The sequence below is a fragment of the Rhamphochromis longiceps genome, linkage group LG23, assembly GCF_057381845.1.
Source record: "Rhamphochromis longiceps isolate RC_006_pf linkage group LG23, R_longiceps_female_GT1.1, whole genome shotgun sequence".
Taxonomy (NCBI): domain Eukaryota; kingdom Metazoa; phylum Chordata; class Actinopteri; order Cichliformes; family Cichlidae; genus Rhamphochromis; species Rhamphochromis longiceps.
Genome location: NC_140578.1, coordinates 25,772,316 through 25,797,055, shown reverse-complemented (window position 1 = coordinate 25,797,055; position 24,740 = coordinate 25,772,316). Strand labels below are relative to the sequence as shown.

The 24,740-nt window shown below is 41.2% G+C and overlaps 1 protein-coding gene across 2 annotated transcripts in view; it reads right to left on the bottom strand.

Moving 5' to 3' along the window:
• Positions 1-23,789, bottom strand: part of aox6 (aldehyde oxidase 6) — a 32,701-nt gene extending 8,912 nt beyond the window's left edge. Inside the window, exons 1-24 of one of the 2 annotated variants that reach the window (XM_085397353.1) lie at positions 23,660-23,776; positions 22,429-22,625; positions 18,585-18,642; positions 18,079-18,175; positions 13,544-13,652; positions 13,192-13,318; positions 7,870-7,931; positions 7,696-7,773; positions 7,325-7,405; positions 7,055-7,199; positions 6,781-6,873; positions 6,495-6,646; positions 4,650-4,743; positions 4,463-4,572; positions 4,128-4,312; positions 3,879-4,041; positions 3,725-3,802; positions 3,471-3,640; positions 1,582-1,708; positions 1,378-1,500; positions 1,106-1,202; positions 918-1,042; positions 659-792; positions 246-333 (exon numbers count right to left, since the gene is read on the bottom strand). In XM_085397353.1, coding sequence (XP_085253479.1) covers positions 246-333; positions 659-792; positions 918-1,042; positions 1,106-1,202; positions 1,378-1,500; positions 1,582-1,708; positions 3,471-3,640; positions 3,725-3,802; positions 3,879-4,041; positions 4,128-4,312; positions 4,463-4,572; positions 4,650-4,743; positions 6,495-6,646; positions 6,781-6,873; positions 7,055-7,199; positions 7,325-7,405; positions 7,696-7,773; positions 7,870-7,931; positions 13,192-13,318; positions 13,544-13,652; positions 18,079-18,175; positions 18,585-18,642; positions 22,429-22,500 — 2,568 coding nt within the window. In that variant the 5' untranslated portion in view covers positions 22,501-22,625; positions 23,660-23,776. Of the gene's footprint in view, positions 1-245; positions 334-658; positions 793-917; positions 1,043-1,105; positions 1,203-1,377; positions 1,501-1,581; positions 1,709-3,470; positions 3,641-3,724; positions 3,803-3,878; positions 4,042-4,127; positions 4,313-4,462; positions 4,573-4,649; positions 4,744-6,494; positions 6,647-6,780; positions 6,874-7,054; positions 7,200-7,324; positions 7,406-7,695; positions 7,774-7,869; positions 7,932-13,191; positions 13,319-13,543; positions 13,653-18,078; positions 18,176-18,584; positions 18,643-22,428; positions 22,626-23,659 lie in introns of both variants that reach the window. The other variant, XM_085397354.1, reaches the window with a different exon arrangement.
• Between the last annotated feature and the right edge of the window lie 951 nt (positions 23,790-24,740).

Here is a 24,740-nt window from a genome sequence, read left to right as displayed (position 1 = left end):
AACACAAACCTCTCTGCAGACTCTGCTGCACCTTGGTTCTGTCTTACATCACACTGTTTGAATAATTAAAGCGCTGGAAGGCTCCCCTCACACAAAACACTCAGAATCCTAACCAATAAATAACGATACCAAGTATATTTGAAATTCAAAAGTAATTTTCTTAAAAACTAAATAAATAAAATAAAATCAAAACAGTGGGCAACACCTAAAAAATTAGAAGGTATATCCTGTGCGCTTGGTTGTACCTTATATTTTCCCAGGGTGGGATGTCGGCCTCCTGTAATGAGCATGTCCTCGCCGCGCTCCAGGACACAGCGGACGGCACGATTGGTCCTTTAAACAGTTATAATAAAAGAAAACAAAATGTAAGAACTTTCCAGCTTCTTTTTCTTTATTAATGTCTCTTCAGGCCTCAGTAACACAGGTCCAGAGAGTGAAGGTAAGCGACCCTTAGCAACTGCCAGCTGTTAAGGAAATTGCTGTATTCCCCACTAGTTGGCCAGTGGCTACAGAGATGGTGCTGAAACAAAAATCTACTTGCAATTGCTTTGGTAACGTAGACCTTTTACTTTGAAAGTGAACGGCCTCTGTCAGATATTTGTGGCTTGGAGGTTACCGACCAGCCTGTGTGAAAGACTTGCTAATCCTTTGGACTCACTTCCAAGCAGCCACCGAGGTGATAGAAGCCAAAACTGAGGTTCTGGTGACCTTCCCTCCAAAGGCTCCGCCCACTCTTTTGACATGACAAGTGACTCTGTTGGATGCGATGTTCAATGTCTCGGCAACAGCATCCTGCACAGAGAGATCCAACCCACCTGCAGCTCTGACTTGTCTTTTATGTTCAACATGTGAGCACTGGTGAGCCATTACTCACTGAGTAACTCTCAGGTTCACTGACACACACCTGCTCCGTTTACCTGAATCAAAGTTGGCCACTGAGTGGAGATGTAAACGTTGAACTCCATCTCCTCGCCGACGGGAACCACCAGCATGCTCTGCGTCTCCATGTAGAAATGCTCCTGGCCTCCAATTCGAATCTCCCCTGAGGAGAAAACATGCAGAGTTTAAAAAGAAAAAGCAGACGTTGTTCTCAAACAACTTTTACCTTCATAAACCTTGTCGACAGTTTTAAAGGCTTCAGTCACATCTCCCCTCTGAAGCAAACGTCGTGGTTCAAAGTAAGATGACTTCTCGACGGCTTCCTGTCACAAAAAGTGTGACGTTGAAAAGTTTACCCATCTGCACTTTTAGCATTTTCTCCAGTGAATTATCAAAAAACAGAGCAAAACACCCCGATGTAAAGGAACAGAAACAGTTTTACTACTCAAACTATAGTATTCCCCATGATGCAGATGCTCAAAGGGTAAAAAGTCAAACCTCGATGGTGAAAATGGGATCGGGCAGGTCTTCATAGCTGATCTTTACAGCTGCTGCTCCTCGTTTGGCGTGCGCCTTTGTGTCGGCGACCACCGCACATATCATCTGACCGATGCACGACACCTGCAGATATGGTGAGTGTCGTAATTTCCCCATTAGTGTTTAAATGTGAGTAAAGAGCAGCGGGTGCGCAGAAGGCTCTACCTCGCTCTCGGCAAGCAGCTCCTCATTATAGCCGCAAGATGTGCGGACTTTCTTCCCGGGAATGTCTTTGGTTGTGATGACGTCGACAACGCCGGGAAGCTGTAGGGCTTCGCTCACATCCAGCCCTCTGTCAGACAGCAAACATCAAAATATCAGCATGAAAACACCAGAAAGAGCCTCTTTTTCCTAATGTAAATGCACTAAAGCTCGTTATTTAAAGATAATTAAACTCAAAAGCTCCAAAGTGAAGTTTGTCTATGTTGACTAGGGTGGGGCGATTGGATGAACATTAGTCCAATCGCTCATGCAAGTTAGTCGTGTTTGAGAAGTTTACCAGGGTGATTTATTTATTTGCCCATGAGTGAGTTTGCTAAGAATGATGGAGCTAATAGAAGCAGTCAACAGAACCCCCCCCCCCCCCCCAAAAAAAATAAAAATTTGTGTATTTTTTTTTTAAAAGCACCCTCTTTCAACTGCGAGCCACTGCACCCTCTTCAGAGTGCGCCCAAATGCTTGTTGATGGAGCTGCAGAAGCTGGTGATAGCCAAGCATACTCAGCCGGATGGTGGACACGTACATACTCATGTAAGTTAGTCGTGTTTGAGTGCTTTGCTCGCACTATACGTCTGCACAAGCAGCACACTGCTTTGATTACATCCTTTTTCATCTGGCCCAAACACCCCCCCCCCCCAAAAAAAACAAAACAAAACAAAAAAAAACATTGGCAACTTTTTTCTTTAGTGTTTTTTTTTACGAATTAACACGACTTGACGCGATTAACAATTAAGCCAGCTGGAGCGCAGACTGACTCAAAATCCCTGAAATGTCTCCGTCAATGCATTTTGGGAGTTCGTCCGTTCTGTGCTCCAGATGGGTCGAGTGTGTTTAAAAAAAATTTAATTGTGATGACCATGCATGATTACATTGCTCCGCCCATCAAAAAGTCTGCGCATACGCGAATATATCGCCCACGATTGCTGGACTCACAATTGCCGGTTGGAATTTTTTTTTTTTTTTTACATATCGCCCAACCCTAATGTTGATTGCAAAAGTGAAACCAACAATAATGCGCCAAACACTGCAGTTCCTCTAGTGACCACTTGAGGCGGACTCCAAGCATGAGTCAGTCGCCATAGAGTCCCATGTTAAAATGCCTGACTTTACAGCAGAATTAAACATCTTTACAGCCAGAGACAAAATGTAACTTTACTCCTTCATAACTGCGCAGGCATGATTTTCTTTAACATCCCATGTCCAGAATATCCACCATCCCTCCTCTGCATATGTGCAAACCATCATCTGGCCCCCTGATGCACTGCCTTGTAATCTCAGTGACTCCCAATGAAAGTATTAACATCGCCAGATCTGCTGTCTGTCTTTTTGTTAGTGACACCATCTGTCTTTGGAAACAAAGCATGACCAGGAGCACACACACAACAAAACCTAGAGGTCATCGCTCAGCTATCGCCATCTGGTGGTCTTTGGATAGAATACAGGTTTTTAGATAGCTTTGCATTGCTGATGTGGAAGCCATGTTTTAAGGCTAACGTTTTAAAGGTTAAGCAAATCTGTGTCCATCTGGCTGCATTGCTCTGCCTTTCCTGTCACTTCCTGCAGCTGATCATGGTCTTCATGTTTCCTGTATGCATCCATTATTTTGCATTTCTATTGTTCGCGCAAATGTATGTCAGTCCACAGCCCTGTGGAAGTCCTGCTGACACAGCAGGAAACCTATTATGCAGTGCAAGCAACAGAAGAATCTGCTTTTTAGTGCTGCCTGTGTGAAGGGACCATAATTACTTGTGATCATGAACAAGACACCTCCTGTGGCCATTAGAGGAACTGTAGTTTTTGGCTTTTCCTTGTTGGCGTTGCCATTTGGTGCTTACGTGATCTTAGCGTGTGGTCGGGAGCTGGTGACCACCATGAGGAAGAGCTCGCCCTCTATCTTTGGGAGGTCATCGCAGTACACAGCCTCGCCTGTGGCCTGGCTGATGGCGGACCGATGCATCATGGGACGCCCTACTGCATCGTGGTTACTCTGGTCCTTTGAGACAGGCTGATGAGGAAGAGGAAGTAGTCGTGTTTATGAAGAAAGCACATCTGTTTTTGAGTTAAACCATTCTGAAAGCCATTTTGTAACCTGGAACTCCTGCAGGCCAGGTTGGATCTCTCTGGGTAAAGGTTGTATCTTCTCAGGGACCTCGTCTGTGATCACATTCTGTAAAAACAAATTTAAGTCAGTTGGATTTACCACATTACCCTGCACTATTTCTTTAAAGTAGATCTCTTTTTACCATTGCTTTCAGCTTGTGCAGGACCTCCAGGTAGAATTTGAAGAGCAGACTAAGAGTCAGAGACCTACGAAACTCCACCTTCCCTCCTGGAGCTGAAGGAGGGAGGGCCAGCTCTTCCAGAAGGATGTCGTAGGCTTGGCCGAGGGTCTCGTCGTCCCACGGCCTGAAGGGAAGAAAAGCAAATCAGCACAAGGTGAGAAAGTAATGAAGTAAAGTAGAGAGCAGAAATTGAGGGGAAAACAAAGAGACCTCCTGATGATGGCCTGGCAGGTTTTGGCTGCACTGACTGTGGTCGGGCCCATCCCTCCGTAGTAAATACTGACATCCTGAACCACTCTGGAGCTCTCTGAGAACATCACCCTCATCCCGGCTGTCACGGTGGCGAAGGAGGCCTCCTTCCTCGGTGCGTGGCGTAAAGCCTGAACAAACTCCCCCTGCAGGTGAGACGAGGTGCAGCACTAGTAATCGTTTTCTCTTTAGCACATAATCTATGACAGACGCTCACAGCCACACAGTAAAATATGTGTCACCAGTGTGGAGGAGACGCAGCATGTTCTTACAAATAAAGAATAAAGTTGGTGTACCTTTCTGGAAAAGGGGATGAAAACGGAGACGACAATCTCCTCCGGCTGCAGGATGACTTTCCCAAATCCCACGAAGAAGTCCTGATTCAGGGGAACCTCTCGTCTTCCTCCTGGTGAATTCATAGAGTTCAAGTTGCAGTTTGTTTATTCATCACTCATCTTGATTTTTTTTTTTTTTTGGACTCACCGCTGGAAATCACGCTGACTTTGCAGTTGCCGGCAGCCAAAATGGGATTCAGGTCCGAGTTGGGGTACGCACTCACGATGTTTCCTCCCAGAGACTAAATGCAGACACATTAAACTTGTACTCAGAAACGAGAGGAGATTATAATCAGTTTAAGTTTTAATTCAAGGCTTTGAGTTCTAGTTTCTTTGAAGCCAGCCCTCTTGTCTTACAGTGCCCCCTCATGCCCACAGCGAAGATATTTCTTCTTTGTCTAGCTGATTTTTTGCATGACGTCTGACCCATGAGGAAACGTTCACTATATTGCAGTAGTATTTCTCATCATCTGCAGTAGACCTTCACTGGCTGAGCTAGCATGAGAGCAGCTGTGCCCTCAGCTTTGGCCACTCAGGCACCATTTAAACAATGTTAGACCGATGCATGAAACGTAACATCTTAGGAGCTTTTTACTTTCAGTTCTATGGGAAATTTAAATGTGGTGTTGGTTTTTTGATGTTGTGCAGCAACTGTTTGACTGGTTATTGTTAACCGGTTCCTGACACCCCAGTCACAGCCGTGCGCGGCAGCTGCAGCCATTACAGATCGGCCCTGTAAAATGAGCAACGGGCTCAGAGTACCTTCTGGAATAAGTGCAGAGCACTACAGCTCAGCAAAAAAAAAAAAAAAAAAAAAAAAAAAAAAAAAAAAAAAAAAAAAAAAAAAAAATGCTTATATGCAACAAAAGCAATACTTGCACCATCGCCTCACAGCAAGAAGGTCCTGCATTAGAATCTACAGTGGGGGTCTTTCTGCATGGAGTTTGCTTGTCCTTACCAAGTCTGTGTGGTTTCACTCCGACTCCCTCCCAGAGCCCCACGGTGTTCGGTTAACTGGTGATTCTAAAGATGTCAATGTGAGCATGAACGGTCGTCTACATGTTGGCCCTGTGACATTGAAAACAGATAGATGGGTACATACATGGGCGACCGTGGCTCAGGGGGTTGGGAATCGCATCTGTAACCGGAAGGTTGCCGGTTCGATCCCTGGGCTCTCTGTCCTGGTCGTTGTGTCCTTGGGCAAGACACTTTACCCTACTTGCCTACTGGTGTTGGCCAGAGGGGCCGATGGCGCGATATGGCAGCCTCGCTTCTGTCAGTCTGCCCCAGGGCAGCTGTGGCTACAACTGTAGCTGCCTCCACCAGTGTGTGAATGTGAGAGTGAATGAATAGTGGTATTGTAAAGCGCTTTGGGTGCCTTGAAAAGCGCTATATAAATCCAATCCATTATTATTATTATTATTACAGGCTTAAAAATCATTTAAAAATGGCTTCATTCTCATGCTTTAGTCAAGCTCAACTGGATGAACTCCAACAGGCTTCTGCACACAAGCCTTCATCAGGGAGTTTCATATTTCACAAAAACAATGAGCCTTTTCTGCTCGCCCTCGGCTAAAATGCAACATGTGGTGAGAGGAACGCACCAGCACTGATGCAGTGTCCACAAAGCAGCAGTCCACGTTATTCAAACTTAAGTCTATGTTCCATAAGCAAGAAACCACAGTGCCAGTTACAAATAATATGAATACATCTCAAACAAGATGTATTAAATGTTCAAATAAATATGAGCAAATATCAACTGAGGATCCTGTATCAGGATGATGTTAAAACAAAATCCTATGAATCTTTTAATTCTTGCTCTTTGTAATTAAAATTAAATGGGACTCTTTCACAGCGGCTGGTTAGTGCTACAGCAAGGGTTAATTTAAGCGATGGAAACAGGATGTGGAGGAGGGGGGAAAATAAATCTAGAAATGAAGTAAAACACAAATAATAACAATCAATCAATTGCACATGTGCGATTTCTCCTTACAGCGACGTTTCGGATCTGCACACTTCCCAGGTTCCCCAGCTGCCGGTTCAGTGCTCTGAACACCTCAGTCTTCTCCTCCGGGAACTGAGGAACCAGCTTCTCCAAGACAGAGTGAAGCTCAGACAAACTGCAGCCCGCTCCCACCCAAACGCCTGCAGAGAGGAAGCACATTAACCAACTTTATCTTTCCTTTAAATACCTCTTGCACACCCTAAAATAAACTCATTGCCTGTGCATGAACACCAACAGAGGGCTGGAGCCTCAGCTGAAGGTGTAGGTTACCCACCCTGTGGCGTCTGAGAGACCTCGAACAGCCCCTTCACTCTGGTTGGAGAGATGATCAGCGGATGTAGGATGCCTTTGAACTTCATGTCTGGACCTTCAGCACAAAGCAAATACAGCGGGTTAAAACGATACACTTTATAAAAGCAGGAGTCTAACCAGTAATTGATCTTGTTTAGAAACCTGAATTTGATCAAATAATGACAAAGAAAAATCTTTTCTCCATTTCCACTCTTTAAATCATGTTAGAAACACCTCAGAGGGTGTTTTCTGCTGACCTATGTTGGTGTTGCCCATGACCAGGGGAGCTTTGGGATGTTTGGCCTTGAGCTGGATCAGCTCCTCCAGAGAAACCGGAGACACCCAGGTGACCCTCTCCCCATGAAAGGTGAGTGTTTGAGGGCTCGTTGTATCTGCCATCAGCTGTAGTGAAAAGGGACATTACTGTAGCATCAATAGTTTAACTGGAGCTTTAGATACTCCTGCACCAAACCAGGATGTAAGTGTGAATTTTAAAGACCTTCCTCGTGTTGCCTTTGATGACTTACAATCAGCTCTGGAGGGAAGATCAGCTCCTGTGTTGGATCCAATGGCAGAAGATCCAGTTTGTCAAAGAGCTGAGGCTTTTCCTGCAGACAAGAAAACAGAAAGAAATAAACCCGGATTAACCCCCGTGTGCCCTCATGCACCCCTGACAACCTCAGCATGCCTGTTACACTGTTGATCAGGTGTTCAAGAGCAGTGCATAAAAAGAACAGCAACACCAAAGCTAATGGCTTGATTGAGCAGTTAAAGGTCAGAAGAATGTGCTTCATTAAAAGCAGCAGCAGTAAAATGAGAGGAAAACAAGAGAACCCCCCCCCCCCCCAAAAACACAAACAAACAAACAAACCAAACAAAACAAAAAACTCAGGTTCACCTGCTCAGGTTCATCACCATTTTTCTCTCCATTGAGGCAGCAGTTTGCAGCACCATTGGCTTGGCAGCAGTTGGCTTCCTGTTGGCATCAACGTATCAATTTGTTTATACTCGTGTTCTCACATTTCTCTCTTTTTATATAAATGTGAAAAAAATTGCCTAAATTAGAGTGTACCTGACAGAAGGTCCTGCAGCCTTCCACAATGGGTCGATATCCGGTACACCGACACAGATTACCTGAAGAAACGCCACAGTGAGTTCATTTTACTTCGATGATAAATGTCATCAAAACATATCAAAGTTTTCCCCAACAAGAAGCCGTGAATTATAAAAACACGTGCGACTCCAGCTACTCTTTGCAACCTGGCTTTGTTCACTACCTGCAGATCACACATGAGGGTAGGAACATACATCAACTACAAGGCAGGCTCTCATGCAATTTTCCCACCCTCTCTCATATTACTGTATAAAACATTTTCCCTAACTGTGATGTCCAAGTGAGGTCTGACACAGATTTTCACCACAAGTTTTTAAGAGTAACTAGTTTGCTGTCCAGGCATGAAGCCGAAATGCCACGTTCACGGAGAGGAGAGGGCCTCAAGAACACCTGCAGATGCAACTCAAGACTTAACCCTTTAAGGCCCACCATAGAACCAAGTCCGCCAGAGCTCACTTTTTTTTTTTTTTTTTTTTTTTTTTTTTAAAATAAACACACTGTAGTGTTTTTGGGAGCATTTCAAGTTGCTATACATCAATACAACCGTTATATCCCAAATTTCAAAAATATGTATGTATGTATTAAGTCCATAGTAACTACATAAATTGCAAAAAAGTGCAATAAACTACAAAAAATAAATTGAGAATCATCTTTGTTTTATTTTGTTTGTTTTTCTACATATTTCTAGTTAGAGAAATTTCAGAGGTCTATCCCTCAAAACTGTAAATGCAAAAAGTTGCACAAAATAGTTTCCAACCACAGGAATTTATTTTGAGTGTTTTCATAGTTTCATTTTTGAGATACACCAATTTTTATATACTCCAGGAAAATAATTATTATAATGCAAATTTGCAAAAAAACCAAAAACAAAACAAAACCGCATGTGCATCAAAATAAACCATTTCCAGCAGTGCAATTTGAGTTCTAAGCATCCCAGGAACCATACAGAAAGGCATAAAGTCAAACATGACTTTTATAAACAACAATAAATCTTATTAAATTCCCTGTAGGGAAAAACTATGTTTCCCATGAAAATGACGTCACTTCTGGTTTTGGCAGTCGATGGCGGACATGTGATAGTTCGCGCTAACATTTACTCCAGCATAGGAAGTGTTCTGAACAGCTGATCGGATCGGCAAAGCGTGTTTCTGGAATATTAGGTTTTTGTTGCTGCAAGTGCTTTTTATGCAATTTTTTGCAAAGCTATATGTGGAAGGAAATGACCTAGCGCAAGCTGAATGCATGAGATGCAAGTCCTCCGGTTTTATGCAAAAAAAGAAAAAGAAAAAAGAAAAAAAATTATTCCGCTAGCTTATGTGGTTGCAATTCTACCGGGATTGAAAATAGTTATGCAAAACGGAGCGTGCCCGCTTCGACCGGCCTTTAATTAATCATCTTCAAATGTTTTTAAAAATAAATAAGCTTTACACAAAAAGTATTTGCGCAGGGATAGCAGCCTGGCACCTCCTCCTCATGCTGGTCACACACTAATGTGGAATGGCGTCCCATTCTCCAACCAGCATTTGTCAAAAGTCAGCTCAGGGCTCGCAAAATCGCTAGCCCGACGTCCCGGGGCTAGCGATTTTTCCAGTCGGGCTACCAAAATCTATCTCTGCCCTGCCCTTTTGGCCTATCGTAGGAAGGAAAAATATATGTCAATGCTTTTGCATTCTTTCAGAAATGTAGCTGGGTAATTATGTCATTGGCATCGGTGAGCCGCTGTCAATATGTGACATATTGAAATCGCGTTTGAATTTGCGCTTGTTTTTTTGCTTTCACTTTGCAATCGTGCGAACTGTGTATAGAGAGCGACAGCACTGATCTGTGAGTGATGATCATTTGTGCACCAATTCCTCTGACATCGTCTTATCAATCGTTAGCTTACTATGCAAACATGACAAGTGAAATCTCCCGCAGCTTAAACATGTGAGAGGTTGATCGCGCAGAGAATCGCTGAGCTTATGTGAGTCCGTGTGTAAAAGCAGCAGGATATATATTTTAGTTCTGCTGAGCCAAATAAGACAGGTCAGGGTGAAGAAGTGACAGCCAAAGAAAAGCTTACCACAAAACGGAGAAGTTATGACAAATCAGACTATAAGGCAAAAAGAAAGTGCAGCTTTATGGTTTCATGGACAAAAGAATTTCTGTGGCTGCAATATGATGAGCTAAATAACCAGGGCTGCACATAAGTGGTCCGCAGGTGCGCATTCGCTGTCAAAATAAAAAACGCGCACAAGATAAGAAGTTGCAACGCGTGTTTGCGTACATAAGATTTTCTGGAGGAGGACAGACATTTGTTTAGAACTCTTAAAGATGTCGAAGAAGCTCCTTTAAGCAATTACTGTGATGTTCCTCCACCTCCAAAGAAATGTCAGAAGGAGTCCGAACCACAAAAGAAGCACATATTGCTCAGTCTGCAATACTGAGCAGTAATTGCAAATTACATACTTAAAATAAACCTGAAAATCAGTTTAAAACAGCGTACTATGTTGCAAAGAGTGAACTACCACTGGCACAATTTAGCAGTCTTTGCAAACTTCAAAAAGCAAATGGCCTCGATCTTGGTTCCACTTGCCTCTTACCTGTGACTTCAGTGGAAATTTCAAATTCAGGATCTGACACAGAGTGATTCATGTCCTACACAGTTCTTACTAGGGCTGGGCGATATGGCCTAAAATCAATATCACGATAAATTGAGCAGTTGTCCATTTATCGTTATCGAGGTTGATAACCACCCCAAGTGCCAAAAAACAAACATTTTTTTTTCCATTTGATGGGGCTGTGGCAGGCAGCATAGTTCCTCCAGTTATTTTGATAATATTATTCCCCCTAGACCTATTCATTGCAATTATATTATTACCACTTTAAAGGACTGTAAAATGTCACTGAAAATAAATGAAGACAATAGTAGCAAGTACTTTTAGTGGTTAAGATTTATTAACTGAACAAAATAAAAAGTGTAGGATACAATATGTAACCATGCTCTCTAAAAAAAAAAAAAATGTGTATCCCTTGTAAACAAAATAGTTTAATAATAAATATGTTTCACATTGGCTATTCACAAAGTAAACAATGATTGTGCAAATGTAATGCCATCATGGACAAAGGCCTCTCTGCTAAGGCCTTGAGGTACTATAACTTGTAAACAAATAATGTCAAACACAAATGTCAATTGAACACAGAAAAAACTATAATAAATACTAAACACTGCCATGTGACTAGTGAAAACTATAAACTCTTAAACAAAAACATTAAATAGTGCTGTTTGCAAAAAACTTCAATAGAACACTGATAGTTAAAATTAGGCAGGGCTTGAACAGGGCACTTCAACAAGGGGCAGCAGCAGACTTGGTATCCTGAGCGGTTCAGTCAAACTACTGTTGTAGATGTTTACCTGAGTAGTGTTTACTCCAGGTTCTTGCTAAGAAACACAAGCATATTGACCATGTCAGGTTTCAGGCAGGATCTGAGGCATGTCACAATGTTTCCTCCAGAACTGAAAACCCGCTTGACAGCTTTCACAATATTTGGGCCGTTGTCAGTTGTTATAGCAACAAGGTCCTCTTCACTGATGTTCCATGCAGACAGCATCGCTCTCAACCCCTGTCCAACCATCTCCCCCGTGTGATCAGATGGAAAATAGGCCGTCTCGAGCACTCTGGTACGCAGCTCTCATTTGTTGTCGATGTAATGAACTGTGAGACTAATATACGGCTCCATTGCACGGCTGGACCAGAGATCGGATGTGGCTGCAACGTGCTTAACGTATCTCAATTCAGCAGCAACCTTTTCCCTCTCTGTGCTGTACATGCTGGGAATGATAGTTTTTGAAAAATATTTTCGTGATGGGAGTTCATGAAAATAATTGACAAGAGATATGAAGTGTCTGAACCCGTTGCGTTCCACTGTAGCAATAGGAGCCATGTCTTTTGCTATGTGGTAGCCTATAGCATTTGTGATTTCTTGCCATCTTTTTGAAGTTCGCTCATATAGTTGAGTACTAGCAAATGCTTCGGTTATTGACCGCTGCCTGGTGGAGGAAGACGTTTTTGCTGGTCCTCCTACTCTCTTCTCGCTTTGAGCTTTTTTTATGTCTTCGAATTGAATCACATGGTTGTGCTGCGTGGCGGAAGAGGTTGGTTGTGTTACCTTGACTTGACGCAACAGTCTTTTTGCAGAGTTTACATTTAACAATTTTTTTGATCAATATCATCCTTGTTGAATCCAAAATGTTGCCAAACGATTGATGATGCATTTTTTTTGTTAACAAGCATCTCCTCTTCCTCCTCCACCAGCTCTACCTCCGTCGCTGCTGCTTCAACATTTAAATCGTCCTCCATTTGTTCACCCGTGTCTCGTCTTGTTACAGGTAGTAGAGTCATGTGACTCCACCCCGTCAAGTCTGTAACGTAGCACAGCGTCTTAAAGGGACATGAACATCGCCAACCTGCACATGCCTTTTCTTTTTTTTTTCTTTTTTTTTTTTTAAATACCGAATTTACCGACATGGGCAAAATGACGTCGATGAGAGTCATAAATTTCGGTAACGATAAATTTTTGATATATCGCCCAGCCCTAGTTCTTACAAGTTCATAGAAATTTCTGTTCAATCAGAACCAAGTATTTGAGTTGATGATTGTAATTTTTATACAATGTTGTAATTTGCATTTCAACAATTTTTTGATTAATGTTTTGTTTCCTTTACAATATTATACATTAAAGTACAATATTGTAAAGGAAACAAAACAGGAAACAAATCAATCAAAAAATTGCTCTTTTTTTTTTTTTAAATTCAGGCTACTTAAATTTATTTTGGGCTACCAAAAACTGAAGAGTCCCTGCCTGAAGGGCTACCAGGGATTTTGAAATTTTGCGAGCCCTGCAGCTAGTGTGACCGAGTTAGTTATAAATAAACTTGACCTGCCAGCCAACACGCCTTACCTGACTCCTACAGTCTGGACATTTCTGTACTACAAATCTTTTTTTATTCATCTCAATAAATATTCCCATAATTAATACTGGATTTCTGATTTTCATTAACTACAAGCCATAATCTTCAAAATTCAAAAGAGCCCCCAAGAAAAAAGTAGAATATCTGAATGCTTTTAAGTCAGAGTGGTTACTCTCCTAAAAAAGTACTGTGTGTTCAGCTGACTGGAGAGAGTGACTGTACCATTTACTGACAGGAAGGACAAAAGTTGGGCAACACAACTATTCACCGTTACATGTGACAAACTATGACAGCAGAAAAACAAACAACTCAAATGAGAGTGAACACACCAGCCAGAGCCTGGGTGATGTCGTCCATGGTGGGCTGCGGTTTGTTCCTCAGCAGAGTGTACGTGGACATCACCATCCCCGGAGTGCAGAAGCCACACTGGGAGCCGTGAGCCTTGGCTATTCGCTCCTGGAAGGACATAACCACAAACCTAACAGTTTATCTTGTGTTTGCAGTTGTTTTTTTCCCCCCCCCACTTGGTTTACAGTTTGTTTGCATGTAAATAAAGTTGGCCATTAAAATGTAATCACAGAATTAGCCAAACAACTCATCAGGAGGAATGTTTTGGAATAAAAGCGAACTTTCCAAATAAACGTAGATGACATAAATAACAGGGGTGTCCCTGGAACTGACCTGCACTGGGTGGATCCTGGTCTTGGTGCTGCCAATGCCCTCCACTGTGGTGACTGCGGCTCCGTGGAGCTGACAGAGCGGCAGCAGGCAGGCGTTGGCTGAGTAATGGCTGATGGTACAAGTAAAGGTGACTTAAGGCAAGTATTAGCAGATTAAGCAGTAATACCACTAAAACAACACTACATGCACCTGTACTGTTTTCTAAAGCTTCTTCTCTACAACTATCTCCACAAAGAAAAGACCTGCACAGAACACCCGAACTAGGGCTGCTCGATTATGGCAAAAATGATAATCACGATTATTTTCACTGAAATTGAGATCTCGATTATTTGACGATATTTATTTAACCCTTTAAGACCTACCATAGAACCAAGTCCGCCAGAGCTTATATTATATTTTTACATGCTGTAGTGCCATTTGTGGGAGCATTTCAAGTTGCTATACATCAATACAACTGTTATAGCCCATATTTTAATAATATATATGCATTAAGTCCATAGTAACTACATTAATTGCAAAAAAGTGCAATAAACTACAAAAAAAAAAAAAAAAGAAAAAAAATCATTTGTTTTTTGTTTTTTTACATATATTTCTACTTGGAGAAATTTAAGAGGCTTATCCCTCAAAACTTTAAATAAAAAAAAAAAGTTGCAAAAAATAGTTTACAACAGGAAATTTATTTTGAGTGTCTTCATAGTTTTATTTTGGAGATACAGCAATTTTTATATACTGCAGGAAAAACAAAAAAACAATCCTATGATGCAAATAAAACAGCATGTGCATCAAAATAAACTATTTAAAGCAGTGCAATTCGAGTTCTAAGCATCCCAGAAACAAATTCAGAAAAGTCAAACATGACTTATAAAAGCACCAGTATAGGCTTTTAAGGCCTGCAAGTTTAAAAAAAAAAAAAAAAAAAAAAAAAAAAAAAAAACACACCAAAAACTTCATTTTCCGCGAAAATGACATCACTTCCCGTTTCGGGCAGGAAATGACGTACATGCGATAGTTCGCGTTGACGTCTTGTTCAATGTGGGAAGTGTTACGAACAGCTGATCGGATCGTCAAAGCGTGTTTCTGGAATATTAGGTTTTTGTTCCTGCAAGCGCTTTTTATGCAATTTTTGCAAAGCTATATGTGGAAGAAAACCGTGACAGAGGACAAGCTGATGGCATCAGATGTAAGTACAACTCCTCTGGTTTCATATGCAAAACAAATTATTGCGCTAGCTTACAAAGTTCAGGTTCTACAGGGATTTAAAAATAGTTACGCAAAACGGAGCATGCCGCTCTGACCGGCTTTAAAGGGTTAACAATAACAATGTATTGAATAATGACATTAAAAATAATATAAAATAGTGTGCAAATACTGATAACAGTGCAAATGTTTGCAATATAAAAAAAATAAATGAAAAATGTAAACATCTATGTTTAGTGAACTTTGCAGTGTTGCTCTGTGGTGCAGCTACGACACCGTAGCAAAGTTTACACACTGTGTCTACTTGATCCACGTCTGACTCCGCCAACCCATAATGTTTCCACACCACTGAAGGTTTTTTTTTTTTTTACCTCTTTTCAACCAACGGCAGTCACTCCTCTCCAAATAAATTCTGCTTCCTCGGTCCTCTTAATTGTTGTGACGTGTGTTCGAAATGCAGAGAGGTGCGCTCGATTTGCCACACGGAGCAGCGCGAGAGTAAAGCACGAGGGAGGTGCTAATAATCGGCTCAGTCATTTTTAATGATCGTTGAAAGCCCAGATCGTAATCGTGATTAAAATTCGATTAATTGAGCAGCCCTAACCCGAACCCACATCTTCAGGACAAACCAAATGTTACTGTCAACATCCCAACTGTGCATCCACAGGGAGGGGCTTCATCTGTTACAGTGCACACAGCTACTGTTAGACCTACTAGCAGTAAGTACAGCACCTTTTATTTTAAAGTGATGCAATGTGGACCAGTATTACCAGTGTTTCCACTCTGCCTGCTATCGTCTCAGCACCACCTGCACTAGTCACAGGAAAATATATTATAGTTTGTGATACTAAGTATAAACATAGCTGAGCCAAGTTCCAGCTAAACTAACTTTTGGATCCAAAACCGGAGCCAGAGCTGGTGGAAGGATTCTTTGACAGCTAGGACATGTTGTGAAACAAAACAAGCAGGGTGAAACGTTCAAGAATATAACCCCAAACTAATCCAGAGATTCTACTGGATGCAGGAACAGCCCTCGTGCGTGCCACGAAGGGAATTTTTCAGCCACAGTGAAGATAATGTGCGCAAGTAAAATACCAAAATGATACTCACCATGTCTGTTTTTTTTTTTTAAAGATCTGGGCCCGTATCCCTAAAGATTCTGAGAATCCTCTCAGAGAGCTCCTAACTTAACCTAAAAATTCCTTGCCAGGAGTTTTAGCTTAGAAGTGATTCCAGAACATTTTCAGTGAACTCTGAGCAAGGAATGGATGGAAAATCCTATCTTAGTGAGGAGGTGTGGTTGACCCCGTTGCTAGGTATGAGTCATCATTTCAAAAGCCGTGATTGGTTGATCCTACAAGTTTGATGGAAATGAGCTTTTGGTGATAATGAGCAAAGGATGTACCCTCAAATCAATAAACATATTATATACTCTAATCTTATGCTGACTGTAATTGTAAATAATATTTCACATTCAAGAAAATATCTGGAAAATGAATAGTAAGCTGTAGGGGTTATAGCCTAACATTAGAATCTAAAATATGTGAAAACTTAAACTCATTACACCCTGTTCAAATAATGATTCGTGTCTTATTTGCTCATAAATATCCTAGCTGGCATATTTTGTACTTTCACTCCCATATGGACCCCGTTGAAAACAAGATTGCCTATCTCAAGAGGCTGTCCTTAATGAAGTAGAAATCACAACGTTACAAGTCCAGTGTGGTCTTAACGAGGGTAACACGGCTCAGCTTTTAGCAATGTCTGTGATTGCAGACCCAAGTCATCACTGCTGCATTGTTGCATTTTCCCAGTTGCCAAATACCTCGGGGTTGTGATTACTTTAGTCTCCGGTGTAATAGCGTTGTGGCGTCGAGTTGGTGAAGTAATTGCATCTCTAAGGAGATCCACCACAAACATGATTCCTGCACGATCCAATCTGTAGCATCTCAATAATTCCCTGTCATCCAGTGTTTGCAGGACATCTCTCCTGCCTCTTCTGTTGGCCATTTTGTGCAGCTGCTTAGGGGAACTCCTAAGCCACTAAAAGTCCTCTTCCCTGCTCTTAGCAGATCTCGCCTTAGGAGCCCTTTTAAGCGCTAGGAATCTTGAGGAATAGCTTTTATATTAACTGGGATTGTCGTGTCACTTTTAGGGGAAATTCTAAGAAAACGTCATGACTCTGAGAAGTTTCTTAGAATTTGGCCGCTAGGAGCCACTTTTTGCACAAAGATTCTTTAGGGATACGGGCCCTGGTGTGGTGCAACTCCAGGCCTCAAAGGCCGCTGTCCTGCAGGTTTTAGACGCGTCCTTGATCCAACAGAGCTGATTCAAATGGCTAAATTACCTCCTCAACATGTCTCGAAGTTTTCCAGAAGCTGGTAATGAACTAATCATTTGATTCAGGTGTGTTGACTCAGGGCGATACCTAAAACCTATAGGACACCGACCCTTGAGGCCTGGAGCTCCCCACCACTGCTTTAGACCGTGTAATAAGGCTGATTGTGGCAAAAAAAAAAAAAAAAAAAAAAAAAAAAAATCCCCTAAACCTGACAGCTTTAAACTGTTCGGTGGTTTTGTCCTTCATTTTTAAAATCTCTGTTCAACATCGTTTCAGATTCCTCTCAGTGTGTGTCCCATTATCTCCTCCTCAGCTACAGGAAGGTGAATGAGTCAAACAGACTGTATTGTTTCATTGTCAGGGAGGGAAGTGACCATTAGCCAACAAGTTCAGTGTGGTCATCCATACCAGGCTTGCTCATTACAAGCCAACACTTACACTCTCTCCTGTTTTCTGCAAATCTAATTTCACTTAAAGAGGCTGAGAGACCAAACAAATTGATTTTTCCAGTCCTAAGGCTGACGTTGTGCCCAAGTGAAACATACACTGACAGCAGCAGATGTTCAACTGCACTGGCATCTTTTAGCTGCTCACATATTAATCATAAACAGTGTGAAGTTGGTTGACAGCACAGAACTCACACTTTTTCCCCCTCGATTATATATTTATGGACTCTTCTACAGTGGCATGATTCATAGTTCATGTATTTGATACTGGCGCATTAAGGAGTCCTTCAGTTCTTCCCCTGAAACAAGCCATTTAAACCCCTGTCTCTATGAGACCCTAAAAGGTCTAAAAACACTGAAAGCCAATGTGCAGATTAAAAAGTAGGAAAAAACTTGAGTATTTAGAGCAGTCTGAATCTTAAAGTTCATCTTAAACTTTGATATTTGCATTAAATATGCACAGACAGCCACAAAATGACCAAAAATGGGGAAAAAAAACAAAAACAAAAAACCCCCAGCAGTATCAGGTGGTGTGACGTCATAAAGGATACATGATGGATTTCGTTGCAGGTTGGTAGCGCGACACCATAACTGTGCACGCTCCACAGCCTCCTCCGCCGCAGCCGTACTTGGTTCCAGTTAATTTCACTGAAGTCAACAGTCAAGGATAAAGACAAGTCCACCGAATGCTTACAACTAAGGTATTAACTAGGGCTGTCAGCATTAACACGGTCATCACGATTAAATTTTTTTTTTTTTTTTTTTAAAAAACACACTCGACCCATCTGGAGCACAGAACGGACAAACTGCCTGAAATGCGTTGACAGACATTTCAGGGATTTTGAGTCAGTCTGCGCTCCAGATGGGTTAATTGTTAATCGCGTTAGTTGTGATGACAGCATTAACGCGTTTAAACCGCATTAACGCGTTAATGCCGAGTAACCCTTACACGGGCCCAATCTGCATTAACGCGGATTAGCCTGTTTTAACGCAGCTGACAGCACCAGTATTAACATTTAAACAGCGAAGGTGAACTGAAAACTGGTCTGAAGGATACTCTTCTGCCTGAGGAAGGGCAACAGCATCGTCTCCGGGTCGGCATGGTTCTCAGTCACCTGTTTTAACAGGACCAAAGAAAATTAGTTCTAACATCTGCATTTATTTTGCTTATACAGTGCTGGGCAAAAGTCTTGAGCCAGCCCTCATTTCTTTATACTTTGTCACCAAGCAGCCAGACTATCCTGTAATACTTTAAAGCACTCTTGATCAATATTTCTCCTGGCTCTCTAAAGGTCTTTCAAAGCTTTTCTTTGGACACTGACCGCTTTTTCACTCGACCTACTCCCAGTATGTTCTTTTGGTTGTTAAGCCACTTAACACCAGCCTACAAGTCATTCAAGCATTTAAAAAAAATAAATAAATAAAATAAAACCCCACCAGAACCAAGACAATATGGCACCAGGAGAACACACCGAATCGTTTCTAAAATCTCCACTGGTAAGACTTCATAATCTGTGTGATTTGAATATTTTATTAACCATGTTCAAAGTCACATGTGGATCACTGCCTGCTATCTAAGTGATAGTTAAGAGATAGAAAACTCCATTTGTGTCGGACGAGAGGAGACAAAGGGCAGTTGTTACAGTGTATCTGATCAGAAACAAGCAACAAGTGAGGGCACGTAATCGGCACATCTGCCTGTGGAAGACGTGACGAGGTACGTCAAGCACTAAACAGATTGTGTGTTGAATGTACAGCACGTTTCTTCTGCTGCCTACAGCTTAGATGACGGTCAGTTTAATGTTAGAGTAGAGCTGGGCGATATAAGATTTTTTTCATATCGCGATATGTTTTTTTTTCGATAACGATATATATCACGATATAAGCCAAATAACTATACATGTAAGATTTAAATGTGCTGTTGCTCACAAGTACAATGTGAAATAATCAGCAGCTTGTTTTGATTTAAATATTTATTTCCCATAATAAGTTAAACAGGGCAGATGTACTTAAAATGAGGCTTCAGTTTAGGCAAAATAAAGGCAAATATTACAAACTACACAAAAGGTAGCCGCTAAAGCATTTAAGTTTCAAAATAGAACAAAACAGACTAAAGTGTCAGTTCCACTTAGAAATAAAATATTAATTCTAAAAATAAATCTTCGTTTATTTTACAGAAGAGACAAAATTGACTAACTTATATAATATTGCTTTGGAAGCGCTGTCTGAGAGAAATGTTTATGTCCAGGGAGTTGGTAACGAGGATCCAGTACCTTAATTAGCTGCTTGAATCCTTCCTTTTCGACCGTGTTTATTGGTATCATGTCTTTAGCAAGACAGTAAGCTATGGCATTCGTTATGTTGCTATGTCTCTTAGCTTTTATGTCATATGGTAAGACGCTGGAGAAAGCCGACTCAATTGACTGTTGCTGCTTCGCAGGGATTCCCCTGGTTGTTTTCGATGACGAATTAGCGCTTTCAGTCAGAGATTGAGCGTGCTTTAGTGGGTGGCACTGCTTCAGGTGATAAAAAAGGTTTGTTGTATTTCCAGACTTTGTGGGAACATGCTTTTGGGACAATTTACAGTGCGCGTTACTCTTTTTGTCAGACTTCAAATAGCCGAAATACCTCCACACTACAGAACTTCTCTGGCCTTTCCTTTCGACAATCTCTCCGGCATTGGAACCGTCATCGGTGTTCTCTTTGGTAACCTGGTCACCCAAGCTCTCGGTTGATTTTTCCTCTAGTCGGCACACTCATTTCCTCCATTACCCGGCCGGCATGGCGGCTGGCTGCTTCCCAAACAAATACACATGTGCGGCTTGGCACTTGAGCTGTACGTAACAAGTTACGTGACGTGACACTGCGGCTGTGATTGGTTCGGCTCTGCGCTACTTAATTTGTATTGGCTATTCATTTTTTTTTATAAGAGAGGAAGAGAGAGAGAGAGATGAGGTCTATCGCAATAGTTTCATTTTTCTATCGAGAAAAAGTTATTTCGCAATACATATCGTTCTGTCGCCCAGCTCTATGTTAGAGTTTTATCTCTAAGAAGAACAATAATATATAAGACAGGTGTAACATGGATGGATGTAATCAGGGGCAACAGTAACTGTCAACTGCACCGATGACACTTTACTGTGAAAGTTTACATTTGACATTTAAATTAATGTGCATTTTTATGATTAAATAAAATTAATCACCAAGCTCCACTTGTTAAAAGTAGAATTAAAATCTAGTTATAGGCTAAACATTTAAGCTAACTTAGATATTTCTACAATTATCACTCAGTTTGCTTTCGTTTTTGAGCTATAAGGGGTCAGCATGATGTATTTTACTGTCACATGACTTCTTGCATTAAAAGCATTATAATGTTGCCATCATTAGTGAAAAACTATTCAGATTATTCACTTTATTGTTAGTATACAAGCACAAGGAAATCCGCACCACTAATTTATGGGCAACCCAACAGCAGCTCAGAGAAGTTATAGTTTTGCAATTTCTAATTAGTTTTCTTTACTTTTTTGTTTCTTTTTGAGTGTTTAAAAAAAGAATTTCATTTCATTTGTCCAAAGTCTACTGTGAGGATGAGTGGGGTCAGAGGTCATGCTACGTGAACACTGAATGAAGCGTTTCAGGTGATGGCAGGCAGCTGGGTGCCAACAGTGCAGTCATCTGCTTTTACTACCTGCTGCAGAGCCCTTTGTTCAGGTGCAATACCACACTGGTGGTTACAATTAGGGCTGCCACAAACGATTATTTTGATAGTCGACTAGTCACAGATTATTTTTGCGAATTGGACGCACCAGCAGCATCTGCTCTTATATAACTATCATTAGCTTACAGCTTTAAGTGTTTAAGGTATGTGCTAACTAAAAATAAAGACATGATAGTTTATTAAATTTTAATGAAATTTGCAGATTGTTTCGGTGAAGTTTAATAAACTCCTTGCTATCTAAAATATAACAGGACACCGGAGTATATTCTCTAACATTTCACACTTCTGATAATCAGCTGTCTGCTTGACGTTTATTCAGCTGTGTAAAAACTATAACTTTGACCTCAGCCAAACAGATTTACTCAGGAACAAATAAAATACTAAAAAAAAGCCAAACAATAACATTTTTAAGTTATCTAAGTGACACACACACATATGTGTGTATGTGTGTATATATATATATATATATATATATATATATTTTTTTTTTTTTTTTTTTTTTTTAACCTGAGCAGCGAAAGACAGCGGTGTGTTTGAAAACGATCTGCCGGGAGTCCGGTGTTCTCACAGGCTGTAGTGAGCCTTGCCCCCGGCTAGCTATCGAGCTAGTGGGTAACAGACGTCTCTGAAAACGTCGGAGCGCTTTTGAAAATATGTGGTGTCTTGATAAACTGAGCAGATATTTGAGGTTTACACAGCTACATTCTCGCCTGAAAATATGTTAAACGTTTATTTTGTGACACAGAAAGAGTAATAAGAGTAATATTAAAACTAACTAGCTGCCGCCATTGTTGGAAACTGAGCTGGGCCACGCTATGAATTCTGGGACACAGCTGCTTCTTCGGGGTTTAACGGCAGCTGGCATCCTTTTATATGCAGTGCTGCCATCTTCTGTTTCAGTCCGTTATTACACTCTTAAATCCTACTACTTATTCCTGCCTCTTTTGTGATCTTACAAAGCTTCAAACGACGCCTCGACTATTAAATTAGTCGTCGACGATTTTGATAGTCAACGTAATCGTGACTAGTCGACTAATCGTGGCAGCCCTAGTTACAATAGAAGTCGGAGAGGTATTGACCTGTTACGACCTGTTCAGGAGGTGAATAGATTCAGGGACTTCTTTATCTTACAGGCGGTTTACAGAGACCTCGTCAGATCCTCAAGGATTTCCAAGCTTGTTACCTGCTCGACCTCAGCACCACTGATGAAGACGGCGTCCTGTCCACTTTTCTTGGACGTCCTGTAATCCACCATCAGAGTAAAGGTTGTTGGTAGAGCACCATGCCTTCTAATGTTGGATCTCCTCTCTGCAGGCCACCTCGTTACTTGCCAGTCGACCTACAACTGATGTTGGATGGGTGGATGTTGGGCACACGTGTCTAAATAAGAAGTGTGAACTGGACTTGACAACGTTGAAGAGCACCTGTGCTTTGGTTGCACATCCTTCCAGCTTGAGGTATGTTAGGGCGTTTTCAAACCTGTAGCTTGTTTACTCTGGTCCTAATCAGCTGATGAGTTTGTAAACTTGTAGCTTTTGGTTAATTTTTTCTCTGTGTGAAAACAAAAGTGACCTCCAAGCCAACCAAATTGCGTCACTACAAACCACGTGAGAACACCGAGTCCGCTCATTGGCCGGATGGTTTTGGGGCAGGAGCAACGAAAGTGAGAACAGGATGAAGGCGCTGTGTGAGAAAACTGAGGATTTACGTTCCTTTCACAGCTGGTTGCTAGCCCGTATAGACCTTTGCACATCTAAAGCACCTCCATGCATTGAGAATACAACGCATATGGGACGTTTTTAGCTCACATGTGTAATGTACACCTAACGATTACTGTGTTCACACCTGCATAAATACACTGCAAGAGGTGGAAAAACGACTTGACACCGCACGTGTGAAAGCACCCTGAGCCATAAAGTCCTGCACCGAAATCTCAGGATCTTGTTTTGAGGCCAAGATGGAGAAGTTTGAACGGTGTGGTACACAAAGAAACTGTCGCTCAGCGTGAGTCAGCCAGGTGTTTTCTCTTTGATTTGCAGAACTTGGCCTGCTTTCAGTTTTTTTAATGCCCATTTTGTTTCTCTTTTACAAACTCGTAAGAATATGCGCAGTCCTGTGTGTGCTTGCACTTATTCTGCACCTTACCTTTTCAGAACCAATATAGATGACAGCTTTCTAAGGTCTTCTTCTTCCTGCATTTTTGTTCACTTCGCAACATGTGTGAAGGTCATTACACCTCCAACTTGCAAACGTTTTACTTTAACTCACCTGTGCTTGTCTAAAAATGATATTAAGAGTTTTGCTAACAGCAGCGCGAGGTAAAAAGTCACCTCGGAAATTGCTAACTGTGCAGATTTTATCTGTCAGAAAACAAAACGGTCGCTATGATAACATTAAAAAAACTCTAAACCTACCTTTTTCCCGTTGATAAAGAAGCACAGAGCGTCTCCTTGTTTTCCTGCAGACATCTTTCAAGTGCGTGACTAAAGACCGTGACGACGACTTTATCTCCAGGAGGTAGCTCAGTACCCCTTAGCGCTTCCGTCTGCCGACACTTTCAAAATAAGATGCTTTATTCTGGTTTCTTTGTGTAGCAACTCTCTCTTGGTACACTTCAAAGTGACGTGAAACCCAATTAATTAAACTTAATACAAATGAACTAAACTCAAATTAATTTGCATGTAATTACTTATGTTTACAATAGGACATAATAATTTTTTAGAAATAAAATTTCATCGTTTTGAGCTTTCTGGGTGTTTTGGTGAATTGCATAAGCAGTTGTGAAATTTTATTTAGTTTTTTTTTCCTTTCTGGAAAACAAAAAAACATTTAAAAAGAATAACTCAAAGCTTTAAAATGAAATAAGACTTGACTTCTATTCCCAAAAAGTGGTGTTTTTCTGACCCATCGAGTTTCAACTTGCAGGACTGACTTGTAACTCCCGAAGTATTCCTTAATTGTTAAGTTTCTTATTTATTCATTTTTTTATTTTTTACTATGAGCACCTTTTAAACACTTTCTCTTGCACATCCAGAGATGAAACACATGAATGAAATCTGATGGAAAGTAAACAAGGCTGTAAATCAAATATTTTCTTAGGGTTGCCTTGGACTCTGGTCATAAAATGAGAAAGCAAAAAACTGTATCAGAATTGAGCATGAGTCCAACACCAAACTAATAAAACAATCTGATACACATATAGCAGATTTACAAAAAAAACTTTATAGCCATACAGCAATGACTGACAGTGGCAAATAAACATCAGGTGATTCGTGACCTATCCTTGGCCCTTACATTTATTTCTGTTTTTGTTAATCATTTATAGATTGGTCTTTTTGCACAGTCATTCATTGCTGTTAATACATTGTCATCGTTTCTCAGGAGGAGCAGATAAGAGAGGGAAAAACCTAGTGTTAGGTAAAGAGCCACAAGAGGGCGCTAGAGGTAAGGAAAACATTTAAAGAAAAGCTGCAGAGGAAAATCAAACGTGGACAA